This window comes from Balaenoptera ricei, chromosome 1 (assembly GCF_028023285.1).
Source record: "Balaenoptera ricei isolate mBalRic1 chromosome 1, mBalRic1.hap2, whole genome shotgun sequence".
In the NCBI taxonomy this organism is placed as follows: Eukaryota; Metazoa; Chordata; class Mammalia; order Artiodactyla; family Balaenopteridae; genus Balaenoptera; species Balaenoptera ricei.
In genome coordinates this window covers 151990739-152012681 of record NC_082639.1, presented here as the reverse complement: position 1 = coordinate 152012681, position 21943 = coordinate 151990739, and the positions used below count along the sequence as shown (strand labels likewise).

General features: G+C 39.5%; 1 protein-coding gene and 1 pseudogene across 1 annotated transcript in view; both read left to right on the top strand.

Annotated features, from left to right (window-relative positions):
- Window positions 1–1498: 1498 nt before the first annotated feature.
- LOC132371357 (small ribosomal subunit protein uS8-like) lies at window positions 1499–1885 on the top strand (annotated as a pseudogene).
- Window positions 1886–7699: 5814 nt separating this feature from the next.
- Window positions 7700–21943, top strand: part of FLVCR1 (FLVCR choline and heme transporter 1) — a 35632-nt gene continuing 21388 nt past the window's right edge. The window contains exons 1-3 of the mRNA XM_059904280.1: window positions 7700–8466; window positions 13546–13690; window positions 19960–20100. Of these exons, the coding sequence (XP_059760263.1) occupies window positions 7729–8466; window positions 13546–13690; window positions 19960–20100 (1024 nt within the window). The 5' untranslated portion in view covers window positions 7700–7728. The remainder of the gene's footprint in view (window positions 8467–13545; window positions 13691–19959; window positions 20101–21943) is intronic.

Below are 21943 nucleotides of genomic sequence, written 5' to 3'. Positions count from 1 at the left end.
GATAGCATCAGATCCCACAGGTGAAGATCTCAGTCCCACAGAACTGCTCCTCTCCCCACTTCGGATGACAATTGCAAGTCCAGGTTGTCTCCTGTGCTTCTGACCAATTGATTGACTATAAATCAAGGTTCCCATGACCCCATCTTTGGTTTTGATTAATTTGCTGGAGCAGCTCACAGAACTGAGGAAAGCAGTTTACTTACTGTTTATTGGTTTATTATAAAAGGATAAGATAAAGGATGAACATCAAGATGGAAGAGATGCATAGGGCAAGGTATGTGGGAAAGGATGTGGAGCTTCCATGTTTTCTCCAGGAGCACCACTCTTCCATACCTGCAGGTGTTCACCAGGTGTTAGAGAAACTCTCCTAACCCAGTACTTTTGGGATTTTTATGGACGCTTCATCATGTAGGCATGATTGATCATTAATTTCATTTCCAGCCCCTCTCTCCTCTCTGGAGAATGGGAAGTGAGGCTGAAAAGTCCAAGCTTCTAATCATGGCTTGGTCTTTCTGGTGGCCAGCCCCCATCCAGTAGCCCACCAAGAGTTACCTCATTAAAAGTGACTAATGACACTGCTATCACCCGGGAAATTCCAATGGATTTATCAACTCTGTGTTAGGAACGAGGGTCAAAGACCAAATATTAAAACAAAAGATGCTCCTAGTGCTCTTATCAATTAGGAAATTACAAGGGTTTTAGGAGATCTGTGCCAGGAACAGGGTGAGGGGTGGTGACAAAGACATATATATATATATATAATCTCACAGCTGTAAAAGAGTTTCTTTGCAAACAGTATTTCACTGTTTAAGAAAATTTGTTTTAATCAAAAATTTTGGACTTATTAAGTTTGTAAGTAGTGTTTAAAGTACTTTGGATGATTTGTTTTGTTAGATTTTTAGCAGTGGTGCATTGGTAGATGTAGCATTTGCCAGTTTCACTGTGTACATATTCCCATTATGGTCAATTTCACACTACCTACATGATGTCACTGAAGCTGAGATTGAAATTTGAAATTAGCAACTTTAATAAATTTTGTATTGATTTAAACACAAGTAACCATGTTTTGTTTTGTTTTCCTGAGCACAAAATGCTCCCTTAACATTAAAAAACAAACAAAATAAGCTCAAATGACTATGGCTGGGGGTAGGGGAGCCATCAGGGGTAAATGTGTGAATGGAAATCTCTTCTTTAAACTTGTTGCTATGAATCTCACCATCTTTAAAACCAACACGCCAAATCTGATAAATTCATTCAGGTAAAGGGAATAGGAACAAGATATAATATGGATAATTTAGTGTGATTTGACATTGGTTATACTTAAATCACTCGATAGGCAAATTTTAAGCCAGATTAGGAGAGGCAGGATCTAATTTATTAAATCCATGGAGATGTTTTAGGGCGGAACACTCTTTCCACTTCAGAATTAAATCCCTAGCACATCTGCACAAAAATGTACACATGGTTTCCACCATCTTTCCGTGCCACTGCAGTGGTAGGCATGAATGTCCTGGCTGATGCTCTCAGGAACATCAACAATGCCAAAAAGAGGCCCAAATGTCAAATCCTTACTAGGCATTGCTTCACAGTCATTGCCTGGTTTATAACTGATGTTGAAGCATGGTTACATTGGTAAATTCGAAGTCATTGATGATCACAGAGCTGGGAGAATTGTGAACCTCCCGGGCAGTTAAAGTGTGGAGTGATCAGCCCTAGATTAGGTGTGTAACTCAAAGATCTAGAAAAATGGCAGAATAATCTGCTCCTATCCTGTCAGTTTGGTTTCATTGTGCTGATGAACTTAACTGGCATCATGGACCAAGAGGAAGCAAGACAAAAACACACATAAGGGAAAATCCTTAGGATTCTTTTTCTAGGAATGTAACATATAGATACAGATAAATCACTTCAATGGGGGGAAAAGTACACCATGGGAGGATTCTGATTTCCAGCTTCCTCCATGCCTCTATTCCCAACTTAACATTTCCACAGAGTAGAACAGCATTGCCTTGGCCGCTCAGGTGAACAGACATGGTAATAGTGGTGCCAACTGAAAACAATGCTGCTAAAATTTACCCCTCTCCATGAAACATGGATTTTACATCTAGGGACCTTGTTCTGATTTGTATCTTACCCTCTTAGACTTCAGGAAACATTTACTCAGGAATAGCCACATCACTCTTAATAGTATCTTGGACCTTGGCTCCTGGGTGTCATTCAGATCTCATATCACTAAACTATTACTCACTCAAATTGGTCTAACTTGGCATTTCACATCCATAATGTAGCTCAAACTCATCTTGACTCCCAGCCAAGTGCTGTTCTCAGTACTGTCCTCTCTGGCAGAGATAAAGGTTCGTGTTATGTTATATATCCAAACATATGATATAAAGTATGATTCATGCCTAAGTTGGTACATAAGTATCTACCACTGAAGCCTCAAGAGACAGGAGGCAAGGTTAAGAGATTAGAATGATAATACAAAGAGATACTGTTGAGTTTTCCCCTTTCTGTACTCCATTTATTACTTTATGGAACTTTGCTGAAAGAGGCATACAAATTTTGTCAAATCCTTTCATTGGAAATATCTTACTTTTCATAAATCATAGAAACTGAAAGTCAGAAGAAATCTTAGATCTAACATAGCTCACTTTTCCATGGAGTTTGGGAATCTTATCCACAACATACCTAGTCCAACACAGATTTCATCTAACTCTTGTCTAGATATGTCACATGGTGGTCCATTCAACTGTTGGCCACTTCTGATGATAAGAAATCTCCCTCTTGTGAGGTTAAGGGTAATTAGTATATGCCATTGCATACTGCCCTTTAGGGACATCCTCAGATCATCTTCCAGAGAGGGACTTTACCACCATAAATTCAGTCTAAAAGAGCTTGGAGTAGCTCCAGGACAATCCAAGCAGGTTTAAATAGACAAGATGGGATCAAATCTAAGATAACACGAGAATGAGATATGACTTTGAGGAGATATGAGTTGATAATAATGGCTATAGGTAATAGTTTACTGAGTATTACTATACATCAGGGATCAAGGCACCATTTAAGTACTTTGTATTTATTAGCCATTTATTTCTTACAACCATCTCATGAAGAATATTGTCCTCATTTTCCCTGTTGAAACTGAGGCACAGAGTAACTAGTCCAAAGTCATGCAACTAGTAAGTCAAAGAGCTAGGATTTGAATCCAGGTCATTTGGCTCTGGAGCCTGGACCCTTAACCACTATAGTAGACTATCTCAATAACTGTAACTAAGAATGCCTAAACCACGTGCAAGGTGTTATTTACTCACTTAATCCTCACAACAACAATCTAACGAGGCGTGCACTATTGCAGAACAGCTAAGTAACTTGCCCAAGTTCTCACAGCTAGTGAGTACTGAAGTTGGAATTCAACTCCAGGTAGCCTGGCTCTAGATCTGATACTCTTCTCCACTATTCTAGATCCTCTTGGTGGTATTCTCCATGTAGATGATGATGGTGTCAGATACAGAACTTTGTTAAGTACAGGGAAGACAAATGACAAGGTGGAAAAGAATAAGATAGGCACAAGCTGGTAAAAGCGTGTAGGGAAATTTTTTTTTTTGGTGGCGCCGAGCAGCATGCGGGGATCTTAGTTCACCCACCAGGGATCGAACCTGTGCCCCCTGCAGTGGAAGCACAGAGTCTTAACCACTGGACCACCAGGGAAGTCCACCATGGAGGGAAGTTAGATGCTAACTGGTATCCGGGACACTCAGAGGACTCCCAACTCCCAACCCCAATCATTCTTGCTAAGGACATAGAGAAGACAAATTATCTCTAAACAGATGGAGCCTAAAGAATCAAAAAGAATGGCCTCCCTGCAGGAGTACATTCAGGAAGCTGCCTCTGTGCAGAAAGGAAGGTTATCTTTCCAGTCTGGCAGAAGACAATCTCCAATCTTCACTGGATAATGGGGAAATGAAGCCTAATATAATTTGCCACTTTTTGGTTTCAGGAAGGGGGTGAGAAGTTTGCAGATACCTGAATGTTTACTGTGAACATGTGGATTGGAGGTACTACTGGGGCAAGTAAAGAAAGGTCTGTTTAAAATTCTACTCATTGGTGATGATCATTTTGAGATGTGTAGAAATATCAAATCACTATGTTGTGCACCTGGAACTAACATGTGTTGTAGGTCAATTATGCTTCAAAAAAAAAAAAAAGAATCAAAAATAAAATAAGGCTTCCCTGGTGGCGCAGTGGTTAAGAATCCGCCTGCCAGTGCAGGGAACACGGGTTCAAGCCCTGGTCCGGGAAGATCCCACATGCCGCGGAGCAACTAAGCCCGTGCACCACAACTACTGAGCCCCTGCTCTACAACAAGAGAAGCCACTGCAATGAGAAGCCCACGCACCGCAATGAAGAGTAGCCCCCCTCGCTGCAACTAGAGAAAGCCTGCGCGCAGCAACAAAGACCCAACTCAGCCAATAAATAAATAAATTTAAAAAAAAAAAATAAATAAAATAAAATAAAATAAAATTTTATCCATTGGATTCCCTTTTTAAAAAAAATTTATTTTATTATTTATTTATTTTTGGCTGCATTAGGTCTTCGTTGTTGCGCTCAGGCTTTCTCTAGTTGCGGCGAGTGGGGGCTACTCTTTGTCGAGGTGCACGGGCTTCTCATTGCAGTGGCTTCTCTTGTTGCAGAGCATGGGCTCTAGGAGTGCAGGCTTCAGTAGTTGTGGCTCGCGGGCTCTAGAGTGCGGGCTCAGTAGTTGTGGTGCACGGGCTTAGTTGCTCCATAGCATGTGGGATCTTCCCGGACCAGGGCTTGAAGCCGTGTCCCCTGCACTGGCAGGCAGATTCTTAACCACTGCGCCACCAGAGAAGTCCCTGATTTCCTTTCTGAATAGGTATTTTTTTTGCATGTGTGAGCTACGTCGAAGGTTTCATGGTACGTGAAGGTATTAAAACAAAAAAAGCCTCAGAATAATGAATAGTGAGTTGTACTGAATATTAAGCAATGCAATTAGTTCATTTTTCAGAAATCCATATAATAGACTTCTTTTTTTTTTAAATTTTATTTATTTATTTATTTATTTATTTATGGCTGTGTTGGGTCTTCGTTTCTGTGCGAGGGCTTTCTCTAGTTGCGGCAAGCAGGGGCCACTCTTCATTGCGGTGCGCGGCCTCTCTTATTGCGGAGCACAGGCTCCAGACGCGCAGGCTCAGTAGTTGTGGCTCACGGGCCCAGTTGCTCCGCGGCATGTGGGATCTTCGCGGACCAGGGCTCGAACCCGTGTGCCCTGCATTGGCAGGCAGATTCTCAACCACTGCGCCACCAGGGAAGCCCAATAAACTTCTTAACTAAGAATGAAGTCCTTTGGATTCCACATTTAGTCATTTGTTCATTCAGAGGACATCACTCAGTCATCTAAAATAATATCTAAATCAGTGTTTAGAAGATCATATTTGCAGCGGAAATTTACAAGTTTTTTTAAAAAAGAAATGGATTCACTTTAAAAATAAGTAATTATTTAAAATATCCATTGCTTGTTAGTTGCAGTCATTCAGTAAATATTTATTGAACACCTACTGCTAAGTACTGTTTCAGGTTCTCAGTATACAGCAAAAGCAGCAAAGCAAAAAAACTTTCAGCCCTGCCCTCACAGAACTGACATTTTAGTGGAGAAGGAGGAAATAACCAAAAAAAAAAAAAAAAATGACATTTTAGAGAGTGCTAAGCATTAAGAATACAAATGAAGGGGATTAGGAATGGAATGTACAATTTATATGGGATGACCAAGGAAGACATAAAATGCACATATTCCTTCAGGTTTAGGATTATGTAGTATTTCACCTGCACTGAGACGTATCTGATATATATATATATTTTTTAATTAATTAATTAATTAATTAATTTATTTATTTATGGCTGTGTTGGGTCTTCGTTTCTGTGCGAGGGCTTTCTCTAGTTGCGGCAAGTGGGGGCCACTCTTCATCGCGGTGCGCGGGCCTCTCACTATCGCGGCCTCTCTTGTTGCGGAGCACAGGCTCCAGACGCGCAGGCTCAGTAGTTGTGGCTCACGGGCCCAGCTGCTCCACGGCATGTGGGATCTTCCCAGACCAGGGCTCGAACCCGTGTCCCCTGCATTGGCAGGCAGATTCTCAACCACTGCGCCACCAGGGAAGCCCCCTGATATATTTTTATATGCTACCAAAATAATGATGTTAAGAGGCAATAAAAAGAAAGTGTACTGGGTTTTAGGGTTCTAGGTAGCAACACTTTTTAAAAAAAATAAATTTATTTATTTATTTTTGGCTGCATTGGGTCTTCATTGCTGCGCGCAGGCTTTCTCTAGTTGTGGAGAGTGGGGGCTACTCTTCGTCGAGGTGCATGGGCATCTCATTACAGTGGCTTCTCTTTCTGTGGCGTACCGGTTCTAGGCGCATGGGCTTCAGTAGCTGCGGGGCCCTGCCTCTAGAGCGCAGGCTCAATACTTGTGGCTCACGGGCTTACTTGCTCTGCGGCATGTGGGATTTTCCTGGACCAGGGCTCAAACCTGTGTTCCCTGCATTGGCAGGCAGACTCTTAACCACTGCACTACCAGGGAAGCCCTACTTTTTAAGATTAAATCCATTGTGAGATACCCCTAGTTTCAATTCCACTTTAATAATGAATACTTGGGAGTCTTGTTTTTTTTTTCCTTCAAATTTAGTTTCCCAAGAAGTAGCGGGACTGACTTTTCCTGTACTCCAGGAACACTTACAAGGCTACGTGTGCTCTTGAGAGCAGGCAATATGTCTCATTTTTACTTTTTATTCCCCAGAGTCCATGACACTGTGGGGCACATACCTTTCAAAGCAAGTTTGGTGCTTGGAAGCCACTGAATGTGTGTCCAGTAAATATTAACTGCAAGTATTGGTGCGAGGGAGAATGTTGAGCAACAGGGCCTGCTCAGGCACAGCACATCCCAGAGATTCCAACTTCACAAGGACAGATTTCTGAAGAAATCTCTTTATTTGGATCAAAATGCTTTCTGGTGCTTTCCCTCTGCCGAGACAGCACAAATCTATGAAACGTGCTCCTGTCTGCTCTAAAGACAGCGTCCGATGTTGACAGCTGCATTGGGCCGAGAGGCCAAGTTCGTCCTCTGCCAGTGTTCGACCTGTCTCTAGAGGAGCCCCTCTAGGTGGAGAGACTGACGTCTGCCTCTTTGTGTCCCCCCTGTTTCTCCTAGTCCCTCGTTCCCAGTCCCGAGTTGCCCAATGCGCCTCCTGCCCGCCCACGCCCAGGTCGGAGGACTTATGGCCACGGCATCCATCTAGGAGGAGAACACCGAGCCGAGACCTCCAGCGTGGCCTTCCTCTTCTACCGCCCCGCGCACTCACTCCCGCCCCGCCCCTCCGGAAGCTCCCCGATTGGCTCCGGAGGGCGAGGGTGCCGCTGATTGGCCAGCGGGCCTTTACCGCGCAGTGACACTGCTCTCTCCCGGCCCGCCCCGGCCCTGAGTGACAGCCCGCCGGGCCGCGCACGGGGACGAGGACTTCGCCTGCGGACTCACGCAGCGCGGGTTGCGGCTCCCGGCTCAGACCGAGGCTCACTCGGCCGGGGAGAGGGTGGCAGGAGCAGTGGGCCGAGGGGTAGGGGTTGGGGGTGCAGGGAGGGCCTCGGGTCTTGGGCTGGGGGTGCAGAGCTGGGAGGAGGGCGGGGCCGCCAGGCGGCTCCGGGGAGCCCAGGGACATGGCACTGCCCGACGATGAGGAGGGGACAACGGTGGCGAACGGGCACCCGCCCGCGAACGGATACCTCCCGGTCCCGGGGGACGCGCCTGCTGGAAAGGTGAGCGCGGAGACGCAGAACGGGCCCAAAGCCGGCTGCCTGGCCCTGAGTGGGGTCTCTCGGGACAGCCCCAAGGCCGCCTCGGGAGCCCTGGACGGGCCGAAGACTCCGCTGGCCCCGGAGGAGGAGACCCAGGCCCGGCTGCTGCCCAAGGACCCCGGCGAGGAGACGCCGGCGGTCGAGGGCACCCTGGTGCCCCGGACGGCGCTCTCCGCGCGGCGCTTTTTGGTGCTACTGATCTTCAGCCTGTACTCGCTGGTGAACGCGTTTCAGTGGATCCAGTACAGCATCATCAGCAACGTTTTCGAGAGCTTCTACAACGTCTCCTCGCTGCACATTGACTGGCTGTCCATGGTGTACATGCTGGCCTACGTGCCCCTCATCTTCCCGGCCACCTGGCTGCTGGATACCAGAGGCCTGCGGCTCACCGCCCTGCTGGGCTCCGGCCTCAACTGCCTGGGCGCCTGGATCAAGTGCGGCAGCGTGCAGCAGCATCTCTTCTGGGTCACCATGTTGGGCCAGTGCCTGTGCTCTGTGGCCCAGGTGTTCATCCTCGGCTTGCCCTCCCACATCGCTTCAGTGTGGTTTGGGCCCAAGGAGGTGTCCACAGCTTGCGCCACCGCCGTGCTGGGTAATCAGGTAAGGACTAGGGTAATAGATGAAAATCGGATTCTGAAGGACCAGATAAAACGTCATAGGGCATGTGAGCTAAGTATATGGAGGGACCCTTAGGAGGCGTTCTATAAATGAAGGAGAGATGAGCAGTCATAAAATAGGAAGCAGTCTTGGATTAAAGAGGGGTTTTGCTTTATTTGTGAAGACAGACCTTTCAAAACCAGTTTAAAATGACTACCTGGTCATCTTTGAGAATTACCTGTAAAGTAATTACCGGTACAGGCCCATATCTAGGCCTAACATCATAGAAAACTTGTCAGTGCAATAATGAATGAGTCTAAAGTAGGTATTATTTTTGTCATCAGTGTATTCTTTGCAAAAGGAAGGTGCTGGGTTCTGGGAAATTTGTTCTTGAGTGGTCCATGTAAACAGCTTCTGTTTAATTTTATATATTAGCAGTCAGCAGAGTGCCTGGTACATAACAGACATTGTAAATGATCGCTAAATAAATCTAGTGATAAAGACCTCACAGCATTACTGAGTCCTATTACCAAATTTTAACGGTAAGAAAATGCAAGACAAATCATAGATCATAGAATCCATTGCAAAAGTGTGGCTTATTTTGCCAAGTCTCCATTAAACTGTTTCCTAGACTTTGCCAACACCGTAGGTTCAAATTCATTAGTATTCCAGTAGCATTATTAGAATTTGTGTGTGTGTGTGTTTTAATTGCAGAATGGTCCTTTTACTGTAATTTAAATTTTGCATATGGAGTCCTATGATACTTTATGTAAATTATATTGAGTGTTCATTCAGCTTGAGGAGAATCAAGTTAAAAACCTGTATAACAAGGGACTTCCCTGCCGGTCCCATGGTTAAGACTTCCCCTTCCAATGCAGGGGGTGCGGGTTCGATCCCTGGTCAGGGAGCTAAGATCCCACATGCCTTGGGGCCAAAAAAACCAAAACATAAAACAGAAGCAATATTGTAACAAATTCAATAAAGACTTTTAAAAGAAATTGCTTAAAAAAAAAAAAAAAGACCTGTATAACAAAAATGTTACCTCTCTCTATACATATATCATGTAGCTATGTAACAAAAGAATGTTACTCTTTTACTTCTGGTCTAACACTTGTTTCAACATCACAGTAAGATCTATTTAAATTCCATGTAAAGACTAACTCTACATGTGGGCTTATTGCTTTATATTTATTTCCTTTAAAAGTACAGAAGAAGGGATAGCTTGAAATATAGTTGTATATCCAAAATAATTTGTGACTGATATTTTAGTTGGTTGCTTCTGCATGTTTGGATAGGAACTGTTCCCTTAAAATATTTTTTCATTTACGAAATTATATGCAAGATTAATACTTCATTGAGCATGATGGAAATATTATCAACTCCATATCTATGGATTATCTATTTCATGGATAATAAATGGAAATGTTTTCTCATAGGCAGATTTCCCTCTAACACTTAGCATACCTCTGGGCCTTCCTCCTACATTCTCCCTAAGTGTTCGAATCCTTCCTTGGCTCTAGTAGCTCTGCACTTGCTCACGACCCCCAAGTATGCATCTTTAGCCTAGATTATGGAGTGATCATTCATAGTAATATTCAACATTATTGAGCATTCACTAAACCTGGCACCATGCTAAGTACTTTACACACATTGTTTCATTTAATTTAATTATGTAAGGTAGGAACTATTAGTCTCCTCATTTTATATATACAGAAGCTGAGACTTGAAGGGATAAAATTGTTTTCCAAAAGTCACACAGCTAATTAGCAGCAGAATTCACACTCAGGTCTGTCTGATTCCTGAACCCTGTCTTTTAACTACCCATCTACTGTGCCAAGTCTCTAACCTGAGGGAACCTTCTAAAAAAAATTTTTTTTTTAATTTTTTTGCCATGCCGCACAGCTTGCAGGATCTTAGTTCTCCAGCCAGGGATTGAACCCAGGCCCCAGCAGTGAAAGCACCAAGTCCTAACCACTGGACTGCCAGGGAATTCCTGAGAGAACCTTTTAAAACATAGATCAGATCATGTCACAGCTCTGCTTTGAACTCTCCAATGATGTCCCATAGTAATTAAAATTAAATCTAAATTCCTTACTCTGGATTACAAAACCTTACTAATATGTTTTTGGTTCCTTAAACAACACTAAGCTTGCATTTTTCATAAGGGCCTTTGCAAAAACATTCTCTCTGTCTGGAATGTTCTTCCTCCTAGGATCACATTGTTATATCCGTATTATCGTTCAGCTCTCAGTTTAAATTCATTTTAAATATCATTCAGTGGCATTTCTTGAGGATCCCATTTAGAGTTGCCCAGTCGCTGTCTTATTACATCATTGTACTTTAATCCTCTGTGTAGTGCTTATCACTGTCTGATATATTTATATTTATATATTAATTGTTAATTATTACTCTTCTCCCATCCCCACCATTAGGTTGTAAGTTTCATGAAATAGGCACATCGTCTGAATGTACAGCATTCATTACAGTGCCTGGCACGTTGTAGATTCTCCATAAAAATGTATTCAATAAATGAATGAGCTTCAGACTTATGTAGATACTGGTCAGCTGCATATTTCCACTTGACTATCCCATATGACCCCACCAATCAAAATTTACCTTGTCTCCCAGCTCATTGCTCTTCATTTCTGCTGCCACCATCTTAGCCTTGGCCCCCCGTAGCTCTCACCTAGAGCTTGCTAACTGATTTTCCTATCTCTGCAGCTCTTGCTCTCTTCCCTCTATTCTCCATATTCGTCCATTGTGGTCATTCTAATGTGCAAATCTCTCCTGGACACTCCCTTGCCCCCTGCAGTGTCTTCCATTGCCCTTAGGAAAAAATTCAAACTCTCTTAAGTGTCAAGTGAGACCTTCCAGTTCTGCCTCCTGCCAATTCCTCAGCATCACCTCTCTGCACAGCCTCCATTCCTCATACACAGACTCTTTCTCTGCTCTGAGGGGACTTGTGCACTGCTTACAGTTTCTCACAAGGTCATGCTCTCTCCTTCCTTTGTACATGATGTCCCCTTGACTGGGAACATTTTTTTTTTTTGAATTTTATTTTATTTATCTTTTATACAGCAGGTTCTTATTAGTCATCAATTTTATACACATCAGTGTATACATGTCAATCCCAAGCGCCCAATTCATCCCACCACCGCCACCCCCGCTTTCCCCCCTTGGTGTCCATACGTTTGTTCTCTACATCTGTGTCTCTATTTCTGCCCTGCAAACCAGTTCATCTGTACCATTTTTCTAGATTCCACATACATGCGTTAATATACGATATTTGTTTTTCTCTTTCTGACTTACTTGACTGGGAACATTTCTATTTCACTTGGCTAACTCTAATTTCTTATTCAGATCTTTGTTCTTTCAGAAATTTTTCCTGAATCCCAAGTCTATACAAGGTGCTCCTCCAAAGTACTCTCTTAGCTAAGGTGACCGTATGTTCCAGCTGGCCTAGAATAGTCCAGGTGTACATCTGTTGCCCAGTACAGCTGCTCATGGGGTCCCTCTCACTCTGACTAGTGTTCTTGCTTGAATGACCAATTACACGATCTTCCCAGTCTTGGCACCCTCTACCTCTCATCACAGTACTGCTCTTACTACACTTGTAATTACCTGTTTAACTGTCTCTATCCAGCTTTTTATAGGGAGCAAATGAAATATTGGTGAATGTTACTATCTCTGCCTCAGCCTCCTTTTTGAAACCTATCTTGGGCCCTTCTGTCTCACCTCCATCCCCCAAAGAATCTGAAATCTCCCTCCACTGAGCCTCCTTTAATACTTTGATTTTATTTCTCTTGTTGTGATTATCATAGTCGGCCTAATTTTTTTTTTCCTGAGGTGAAATTCACATAACATAAAATTAATCATTTGAAAGTGTACAGTTCAGTGGCATTTAGTACCTTCACGATGTTGTGCAGCCATCACCTATATCTGGTTCCAAAACATTTTCATCTACCCTCAAAGACCCAGTTCCCACTAAGCAGTCACTCCTCATTCCCCCCTCTCTAGCCCCTGGCAACCACTAATTTGTTTTTTCGCTATGGATTTCCCTAGTCTAGATATTTCATATAAATAGAATCATACAATATGTGACCTTTTGTGTCTGGCTCCTTTCATTTAGCAAGTTTTCAAAGGTCATCCATGTTACAGCATCTATCAGTATTTCATTCTCTCTAAATAATATTTCATTGAATGGATATACCACATTTTGTTTATCCATTCATTCATTGATAGACAATTTGCTTGTTTCCACCTTTTGGCTATTGCAAATAGGGCTGCTATGGATATTCATGTACAATATTCAATACCTGTTTTCAGTTTGGGGGTATATACCCAAGAGAGGAATTGCTAGGTCATACAGTAATTCTATGTTTAACTTTTTAAGGAACTGCCAAATTGTTTTCCATGGTGACTGCAGTGTTTTACAATCTTATTAGCAGTGTACAAGGGTTCCAATTTCTCCACATCATGACAACATTTGTTATTTTCTGTTTTTTTTTTTAAATTATAGCCATTCTAGCGGGTGTCATTTTGATTTGCATTTCCCCAATAACTAATGATATTGAGCATTTTTTCATGTACTTGTTGGACATTTGTACATCTTCTTTGGAGCAATGTCTATTCAGGTCTTTTGCCCATTTTTGAATTGGGATGTTTGTCTTTTTGTTGTCGAGTTGTAAGAGTTCTTTATATATTCTGGATAGTAGATCCTTATCAAATATATGATTTGCAAATATTTTCTCCCATTCTGTAGGTTGTCTTTTCTCAGCATTTTTTGTGTGTATGTATGTATTTTTATTCTCCTTTTTTATTGTAAGTAGCCAAAGGGTAAGGAGTGTGTCTTACACAACTTTATAGCAGCATCATTTGGATGGTTGGAGCTTAGTAAATGTTTATTGAATAGGGAAGATATTTGACAGCAATTTTCCTTTAATGGTATGGTAAAAAGACATTAGAATATGGTGCTTTAGAACTTACAAAAGGACCTTGCAATAGTGGTTATCTTTATGTTGATTAATTACTATTTTTTCTCATAATAAGAAGAAAGAATTAACAGAACTGTTTCTTTTACAGCTGGGAACTGCAGTTGGCTTTTTGCTGCCACCAGTTTTAGTGCCGAACACACAGAATAACACACAACTGTTGGCTTGTAATATCAGTACCATGTTTTATGGAACTTCAGCTGTCGCCACACTTTTATTTATTTTAACGGTAATTGGTAAGTGAATTATTTTCCCTAAAGCTTAAATAGATAAGTGCATGACAAACATATGAAAATAAAAATAACCAACCCTGAAAATTTGTACTGGTAATATCTCAAGTGCTATTTGCTTGTTTCATTCTTGCTGTTCACTTTCTTGTTTAGGTAATGAATGCTACACGCCTAGGGATATGTTATGGTCCGCTACATCTGTTTTAATATTGTAAAGGGTTTGAAGACTAATTCTTCTCATTTATCTCCCTACTAACTTTTATTTCCTGATAACTGTTGGTTTCAAACATATTACCTGCCTCCTCTTTGCATATCCGTCTACATGTCTGCATCTTACGCTAACCTCGCCAGGAGCAAGTTCTTGTCGTGCTTTGAAATGATGCGAATAGGCTACAACCTTCCTTTAAATGATAAATCCTTCCAGGGATCCCCAATTTAACAATTAACTGGATCTGAAAATGTTGACCAGTGAATGATCCTGGGCAGCAGCAAGCTGTTCAGCAGAATTTCAAACTGTGGCAACTATCTGCTTGTTAGGCCACTCCAGCAAAGCACTGCTGCCACCACTCGTCCCCGAGTCCTCTCGTCCGGGCCTGTCTCTTGAAGCAGTCAGTCAAAATCAGCTGCAAGCAGCCATCATCAGTTTGGAAGAAGGTTTGGGAAGGTCTGCTTTTTAAAGTTTATTTTTAATGGGGAACAATTTTGATTTCAGGGAAAAGAATAGGTGAGGCTTATTTAAGCAATAGAGCTGCTAACGTAACTATAATATTGCCTTTTGGGCGCTCAGTATATCTTAAATTGATTTGAAGAAGAAAGGAACTTTAAAGTTGAAAGGCCATCTTTTAATCATTAAAATTTATAATTAAATTTCGTTATAGCTGGAGTTTTAAATTTTATATGTTAATTTTTACCATGGTTACAACAGTAATGAAAAATGCAAGTTTTTTTTATGATCACCAGATATAAAATCCTCAGTTTTCAAAGAAAATGTATGTTAAAGACTATGGAGTGTTTTGATAGAGATGCCTTTATTTTTTTAAATTTTATTTATTTAGTTAATTTATTTTATTTTTGGCTGATTTGTGTCTTCGTTGCTGCACATGGGCTTTCTCTAGTTGCAGCAAGCAGGGGCTACTCTTCATTGCAGTGCACAGGCTTCTCATTGCGGTAGCTTCTCTTGTTGTGGAGCACAGGCTCTAGGCGCACGGGCTTCAGTAGTTGTGGCACGTGGGCTCAGTAGTTGTGGCTCGCGGACTCTAGAGCGCAGGCTCAGTAGTTGTGGTGCACGGGCTTAGTTGCTCCGTGGCATGTGGGATCTTCCCGGACCAGGGCTCGAACCCGTGTCCCCTGCATTGGCAGGCGGATTCTTAACCACTGCACCACCAGGGAAGCCCAGAGATGCCTTTAGAGATGAACTGCTGGACCCAGGGATAGGAAACTCAGCCCACATATTTTTAATTTCCCTTAAGATAATGAACAAAATATTCTCTTGGTAGCATTTAAAGTATTCTGACATGTCCAATCTACCTATGATTGGTTTTTATGTTTCTGTTAGGGAGTGGCGTATTTGCTGTGTGCTGACTACTGAAAAAGGATAAATTATCCCTTGTACTTTTTTGGCAGTTTAACAAGGTTTTAAAAGAAATCTATATTTTTAAAAAACAAATTCCTGTATCTACTTTTCTGGTAGCCATATCTGATTTGCTAGATGAAGTATGAGATATAGTTTATATACATTTTGCATAAATGGATCTTCCATTAGCAATAGGGATTATTAAAATATAAAATTCTCTTTCCTTTGATTGCTATGTATCTTTGCATAAATTCTGGTTTTCCTTTTTTTATCGTCTTCAATTGCTTATCTCTTTGGAAGAAGTGAGAGTAATAGACTGTATATAAGATATCTATAGATACAAAATTATATATATGACACATGTATTTAAACATATATATATATATGAGATGCTACAAATATAAGATTTTTATTTGTCAAAGGAGTGGGACAAAAAACATAGGTATGACCATTGGCATATCACCCTGTATTATTTAAGAAATTAAAAGAGAGCTATTCATGTACATAATTATTTATGTACTCATGGCTTATGAGTAGAGAGTGGAAATGGAAATGGAGGGGAATGGAATGGTAATAGAATAGGAAAAAAAAAAGCTCATTGTCAAGTTTTGCTTGGTGACCTATAAACTTAATCTTATGATACTAAGCATAGTATAAAAGCAAGATAATATACAGTTGTGATATGAAAGTCTAGGCTGAAAATTGTGACGTTTAAATTAAAAATTTACCTGTTTTCCTTATACCTAAATATTTGCTATGGAGGAAAATATGGATTATTTTAAAAATCCTAACTTTCTTAAAGTTCCTTAATTACTAAGAGACAATGCTACTTCCTTCTAAATTCTACCCATAAATACTTTGGAAGTCCAGTCAAATCTTATAAAATAATTTAGTTTTGCTGATGCTTTTCAGCAATGTGACATATACCAAACTGGTATTCAGAAGTCTTCCTAAAATACTAACTTGAGGAGAGTTCATGTCATGTAATGCTGTTACCCTCCCTAAGTGTAATCCATCTAACATTTCTAAGAATTAAGCCCAACCTTCCACTGAATTTCACACTAATACCCCATTCTTATTGGGAGAATACTATTACAGTCTCTAACATTTGATTGATATGTACCAAACATGTTTAAAAGCACAACTACATGCTATATTTCATTTAATCCTCAAAGCCCTATAAGGGTGGTACTATTATTATCATTCCCATTTTATAAATGAGGAAACGGGGCACAGAATTGAAGTAAATTTAACTTACCCATGGTCACATTTAGTATATAAATGCTAAAGATGAAATTTGAGCCTAGGCAATCTAACTCCATTAATAAAATGTTACATATACAAATATATCATTTTAATTTTTACTTAGTCTGATTTTTTGTTTCAACTCCTCTTGTATAAGTGGTAATGCTGTTGTATTTGAAAGCTGTTCTTCTTATGCAGAGCAGTAAACTATATCACTTAAGTATGTCAGTTAAAATCCTTATCATCCTGATTCACTAAAATGAGTGGATGACAGAAACCAAAAGTAATGGCAGTCAAAATATTTAATATTACGGTATTTAAATACATGAGTATAAAACATGCATGCATAATTTTACTTTTGATTCTTATATTCAGGATATTTATATATTGGCTCCTATTATAAATTGTTAATAGAAGTACATTTTACTTAGTGTATAAGAATTTCAAGCCCTGAGAAAAGTCTCTGATTTTATTTTATTTTTTAAACTTTATTTATTTTTGGCTGCACTGCACAGCATATGGGATCTTAGTTCCCGGACCGGGATCCAACCTGTACCCCGTGCGGTGGAAGCCAACTCCTAACCACTGGACTGCCAGGGAATTCCCTGAAACGTCTCTGATTTTTAAAAATAAATATTCCTCAAAAAGACAATGTATTTTGTGTAGTACTCAGTAATTACAAAATTCTTTTACACATATATAGTCCTCATACCAGCTTGTTGTTATTATCTCCATTTTATGAATGAGAAAGCAATAGCTGAGAAGCAGGAATTGATTTCTTCGAGTCATATAGTGAGATGAGGCAGAGCCAGGATTCAAACCTGTGTTTGTCTTATAATAAATTAATATGTGTAATGTCCGCTTCAATCACAAAGGCACAAATAATGAAATCAAAAGATAATATTATAACCTGATTTCAAAAAATAGAAGTGGTTCTAAACACAATAGATTTGTTATTTATTCATCATGGGAGAAAAAGTTTGAATGTGGTGCCCAAAATCCTTTGGCTACTTTCCATGCCTATTGCTAAGGGTGGAGAATAACTGTTTTATTAATTAATTATTTTATTAATTATTTTATTTGCACAACTTTTTGGTGGGGAGAAGAGAAGAAGTTAGAAGTCTATTTTTCAGTTTCAAAGGGGAAAGAAAAAGCCATATTTCGTCCTTTGAAAGGAGCAATGAGACGTAAACAGGGTCGTAGACCAATGGTTTTTTTGTTCCTCTTTTTTTTGTTTTCTTCATAGACTTAAGCCTGACTTTACTATATTGTGTAGCTGGTAGATAAAGTCTTGAGTTTGTCCAAGAGAGCAGTTTGACTTCCTGAAACTGACATAACACTTGTATTCAGAAAACAAGTCTAATGGAATTAAAGACTACCAGAACTTGTTTTTATTTTGCATTTGAGTTCAGATCTGAGCCATTTAGACTTATTTTACTATAGTAAATAAAAATCTAAGTAAGAGACTTAGGACTCATTCAATACCCATGACTACGTTGTAAGCATAGTTTTTACATTCTGAAACTTTGTTTTACAACCATATGAGTTCTGTTTTACCAATATTAATAAAAAGAGATGTCTCCTGTCTTAACTAGGATGCAAAGAGGCTTTCAGGAGAGGACAACAGGTGTCCTCAACAGTGCAAGGAGCAGATAGGGTGAAAGGAAGGGGAGGGATTGCAACCACTTAAAACGTTTTATGTCTACCAGTCCTCCAATGTAAGGATATTAAAAAGTAAATATTTATGAGTTATGTCTCCTCTTCAATTAGTTGTAAGACCTATAAAAATAGAAGTCTAGTTTGTTGTTTTATTTATATCGTAATTAATCCATGTTTTGGTGAGCAAAGAGCTGTAATTTTTTAATTTTTAGCAGCAAACAGGAGAATTAGAGAATTACAATATTGTGTGCAAGTTTTAAGGATCATTTCTTTCTTTTGCAGTGATTTTCAAACCTGGCTGAGTGTTGAGTTTTGTGTAATACAGTTTTAAGGTTCTGTTCTGGAGGTTCTGATTCACTGAGCCTTCTTTAGAATCCCAAAATCTGTATTTTTAAAAAATTTCTACATGATTACAGTTGACAGTCAGGTCCATCAGATCTAGACCACTTTCAAACTACAAAGCAGGCTTCTTTGTTGGAAGAAAGAAATAGCCACTATTTAAAAAGAGAGAGCGAGAAAGAGAAGGAGGAAATTCTAATATTTTAGAAAATATTACTTTCTTCTGAATCCATTTACCTTCTTTTTGGCTTTTGAATTTACCCTACTTTATTGATTCTAAAGTGTACATTTTTTTCATGGCGTCTCTGAAATTGAGGTGCCTTTATAATCAATCAATGGCATCTAAGATGAATAAATTCTAGAGATATGCTGTATAACATTATGCCTATAGTTAACAATACTTATTGTACACTTAAAAGTTTGTCAAGAGGGTGGATTTCAAGTTAAATGTTCTTATCACAATAAAAAAATATCAATGGCATGTAACATTGGTGTCAATTGAGACATGGTTATGTGAAAACCTTCTGTTGATGCCTGCCAAGATCATTAAGTGCCAGCATCAGACCATTTAAGATTCAGTGAAATACAGCATTTTTCCTGTATGTATTTTAGTTTAAAATTTTGAGTCAATACTAAAACTAGATTTTAATTTCTGATGTAGCACTCTTAGCAGGTCAGCTCTTCTATCAAAAAGTCTTGACTCCTGGCTAGCCATACCCTACAGAAATCTCTGCCTAGCCATCTGTTGTAGGAAATTAGTAGATCCTTCCCTGCCCAGCAAAAGGGCAGTCTCTAAATGTCTGGCTGAGAAGGCTGTGCGATCTTTCTCTAACTACATAGTAATGGGCAGTGCTAGAACTTACAGTATCAGAAACTATGTATCACACTTTTATGTCTCTCAGCTCTACCCCTAGATTTTCCATATGCAGCTGAAGTGAGTCAGCAAGCAGGACCTAGCTCTGCTCCCATGAATCCACATGGACCTTTTCAGTTCTAGAGGGGTAATTGCATCAGATGATAAACTTTATATCAAATTTCAGAAGAAAATAGGTACTAACTCAAGACAATCCTCTAAAAGTTCAATAAGATACTGGCTTGCTCATATCTGATATTACCTCTAATTACAGATTGAACCAAATTTAGAAATAGAATTGTTGAATACTTAATATAATAAAAATTAATCTTGCTTAACTAAAAATGGAATAATCACTGGGCAAAGTTGTGACATAGTATTGATGGTTTTACAGTTCAGTTCTGTGAATTGGCCAAATCTCGCTGAGTTTTAGTCCGTCTCAGAGGGTTGAGATGATAATATCAAACTATACTTCACTTAGAAATTAGTGAAAATGAAAAGCCTTACTGTAAAAGACTTTTACTGCCTATTTAAACGTAAACTGAATTTAGTCTGCTCACTAAAGAAGACTCGTATATTGAATTATCTTTTCATGTATGTTTCCAGCATTCAAAGAAAAACCTCAGTATCCACCAAGCCAGGCTCAAGCAGTTCTCCAAGACAGTCCGCCTGGAGAGTATTCCTATGTGAAATCAATAAGGAACCTATTTAAAAATATTCCTTTTGTCCTTCTATTGATCACTTATGGTAAGTGGTTTTATTTTCGTTGATGTCTGTGTAAACCTTTGAGCATTACAGATTATTTTCTTATAATCTAGTGGTTTGAGCTTTAATTAATGAGATAGGTATATTAACTCTATCATAATAGCATAGTCATAAACTTAAATTTTTAACCAAAAGCAAAAACTTCAGAATGGATTTCCTTACATGTTTTTAGAACAAAAAAAATTTGTGGATATTAAAGAGAGAAGCAGTCTTTTTTTAAAAAATTTTATTTAATTAAAAAAAATTTTTTTATACAGCAGGTTCTTATTAGTCATCCATTTTATACATATTACTGTATATATGTCAATCCCAATCTCTCAATTCATCACACCACCATCCTCCCCCGCCACTTTCCCCCCTTGGTGTCCATACATTTGTTCTCTACATCTGTGTCTCTATTTCTGCCCTGAAACCGGTTCATCTGTACCATTTTTCTAGGTTTCACATATATGCGTTAATATATGATATTTGTTTTTCTCTTTCTGACTTACTTCACTCTGTATGACAGTCTCTAGATCCATCCACGTCTCTACAAATGACCCAGTTTCATTCCTTTTAATGGCTGAGTAATATTCCATTGTATATATGTACTACATCTTCTTTATCCATTCATCTGTTGATGGGCATTTAGGTTGCTTCCATGACCTGGCTATTGTAAATAGTGCTGCAATGAACATTGGGGTGCATGTGTCTTTTTGAATTATGGTTTTCTCTGGGTATATGCCCAGTAGTGGAATTGCTGGATCATATGGTAATTCTATTTTTAGTTTTTTAAGGAACCTCCATACTGTTCTCCATAGTGGCTGTATCAATTTACATTCCCACCAGCAATGCAAGAGGGTTCCCTTTTCTCCACACCCTCTCCAGCATTTGTTGTTTGTAGATTTTCTGATGATGCCCATTCTAACCAGTGTGAGGTAATACCTCATTGTAGTTTTGATTTGCATTTCTCTAATAATTAGTGAAGTTGAGCAGCTTTTCATGTGCTTTTTTGGCCATTTGTATGTCTTCTTTGGAGAAATGCCTATTTAGGTCTTCTGCCCATTTTTTGATTGGGTTGTTTTTTTAATATTGAGCTGCATGAGCTGTTTATATATTTTGGAGATTAATCCTTTGTCCATTGATTCGTTTGCAAATATTTCCTCCCATTCTGAGAGTTTTTTTTTTTGTCTTTTTTATAGTTTCCTTTGCTGTGCAAAAGCTTTTAAGTTTCATTAGGTCCCATTTGTTTATTTTTGTTTTTATTTCTATTACTCTAGGAGGTGGATCAAAAAAGCTCTTGCTGTGATTTATGTCAAAGAGTGTTCTTCCTATGTTTTCCTCTAAGAGTTTTATAGTGTCCAGTCTTACATTTAGGTCTCTAATCCATATTGAGTTTATTTTTGTGTATGGTGTTAGGGAGTGTTCTATTTCATTCTTTTACATGTAGCTGTCCACTTCTCCCAGCACCACTTATTGAAGAGACTGTCTTTTCTCCATTGTATATCCTTGCCTCCTTTGTCATGGATTAGTTGACCATAGGTGCGTGGATTTACCTGTGGGCTTTCTATCCTGTTCCATTGATCTATATTTCTGTTTTTGTCCCAGTACCATATTGTCTTGATTACTGTAGCTTTGTAGTATAGTCTGAAGTTGGGGAGTCTGATTCCTCCAGCTCTGTTTTTTTCCCTCAAGACTGCTTTGGCTATTTGGGGTCGTTTTTGTCTCCATACACATTTTAAGATTTTTGTTCTAGTTCTGTAAAAAATTTCACTGGTAATTTGATAAGGATTGCATTGAATCTGTAGATTGCTTTGGGTAGTATAGTCATTTTCACAATATTGAT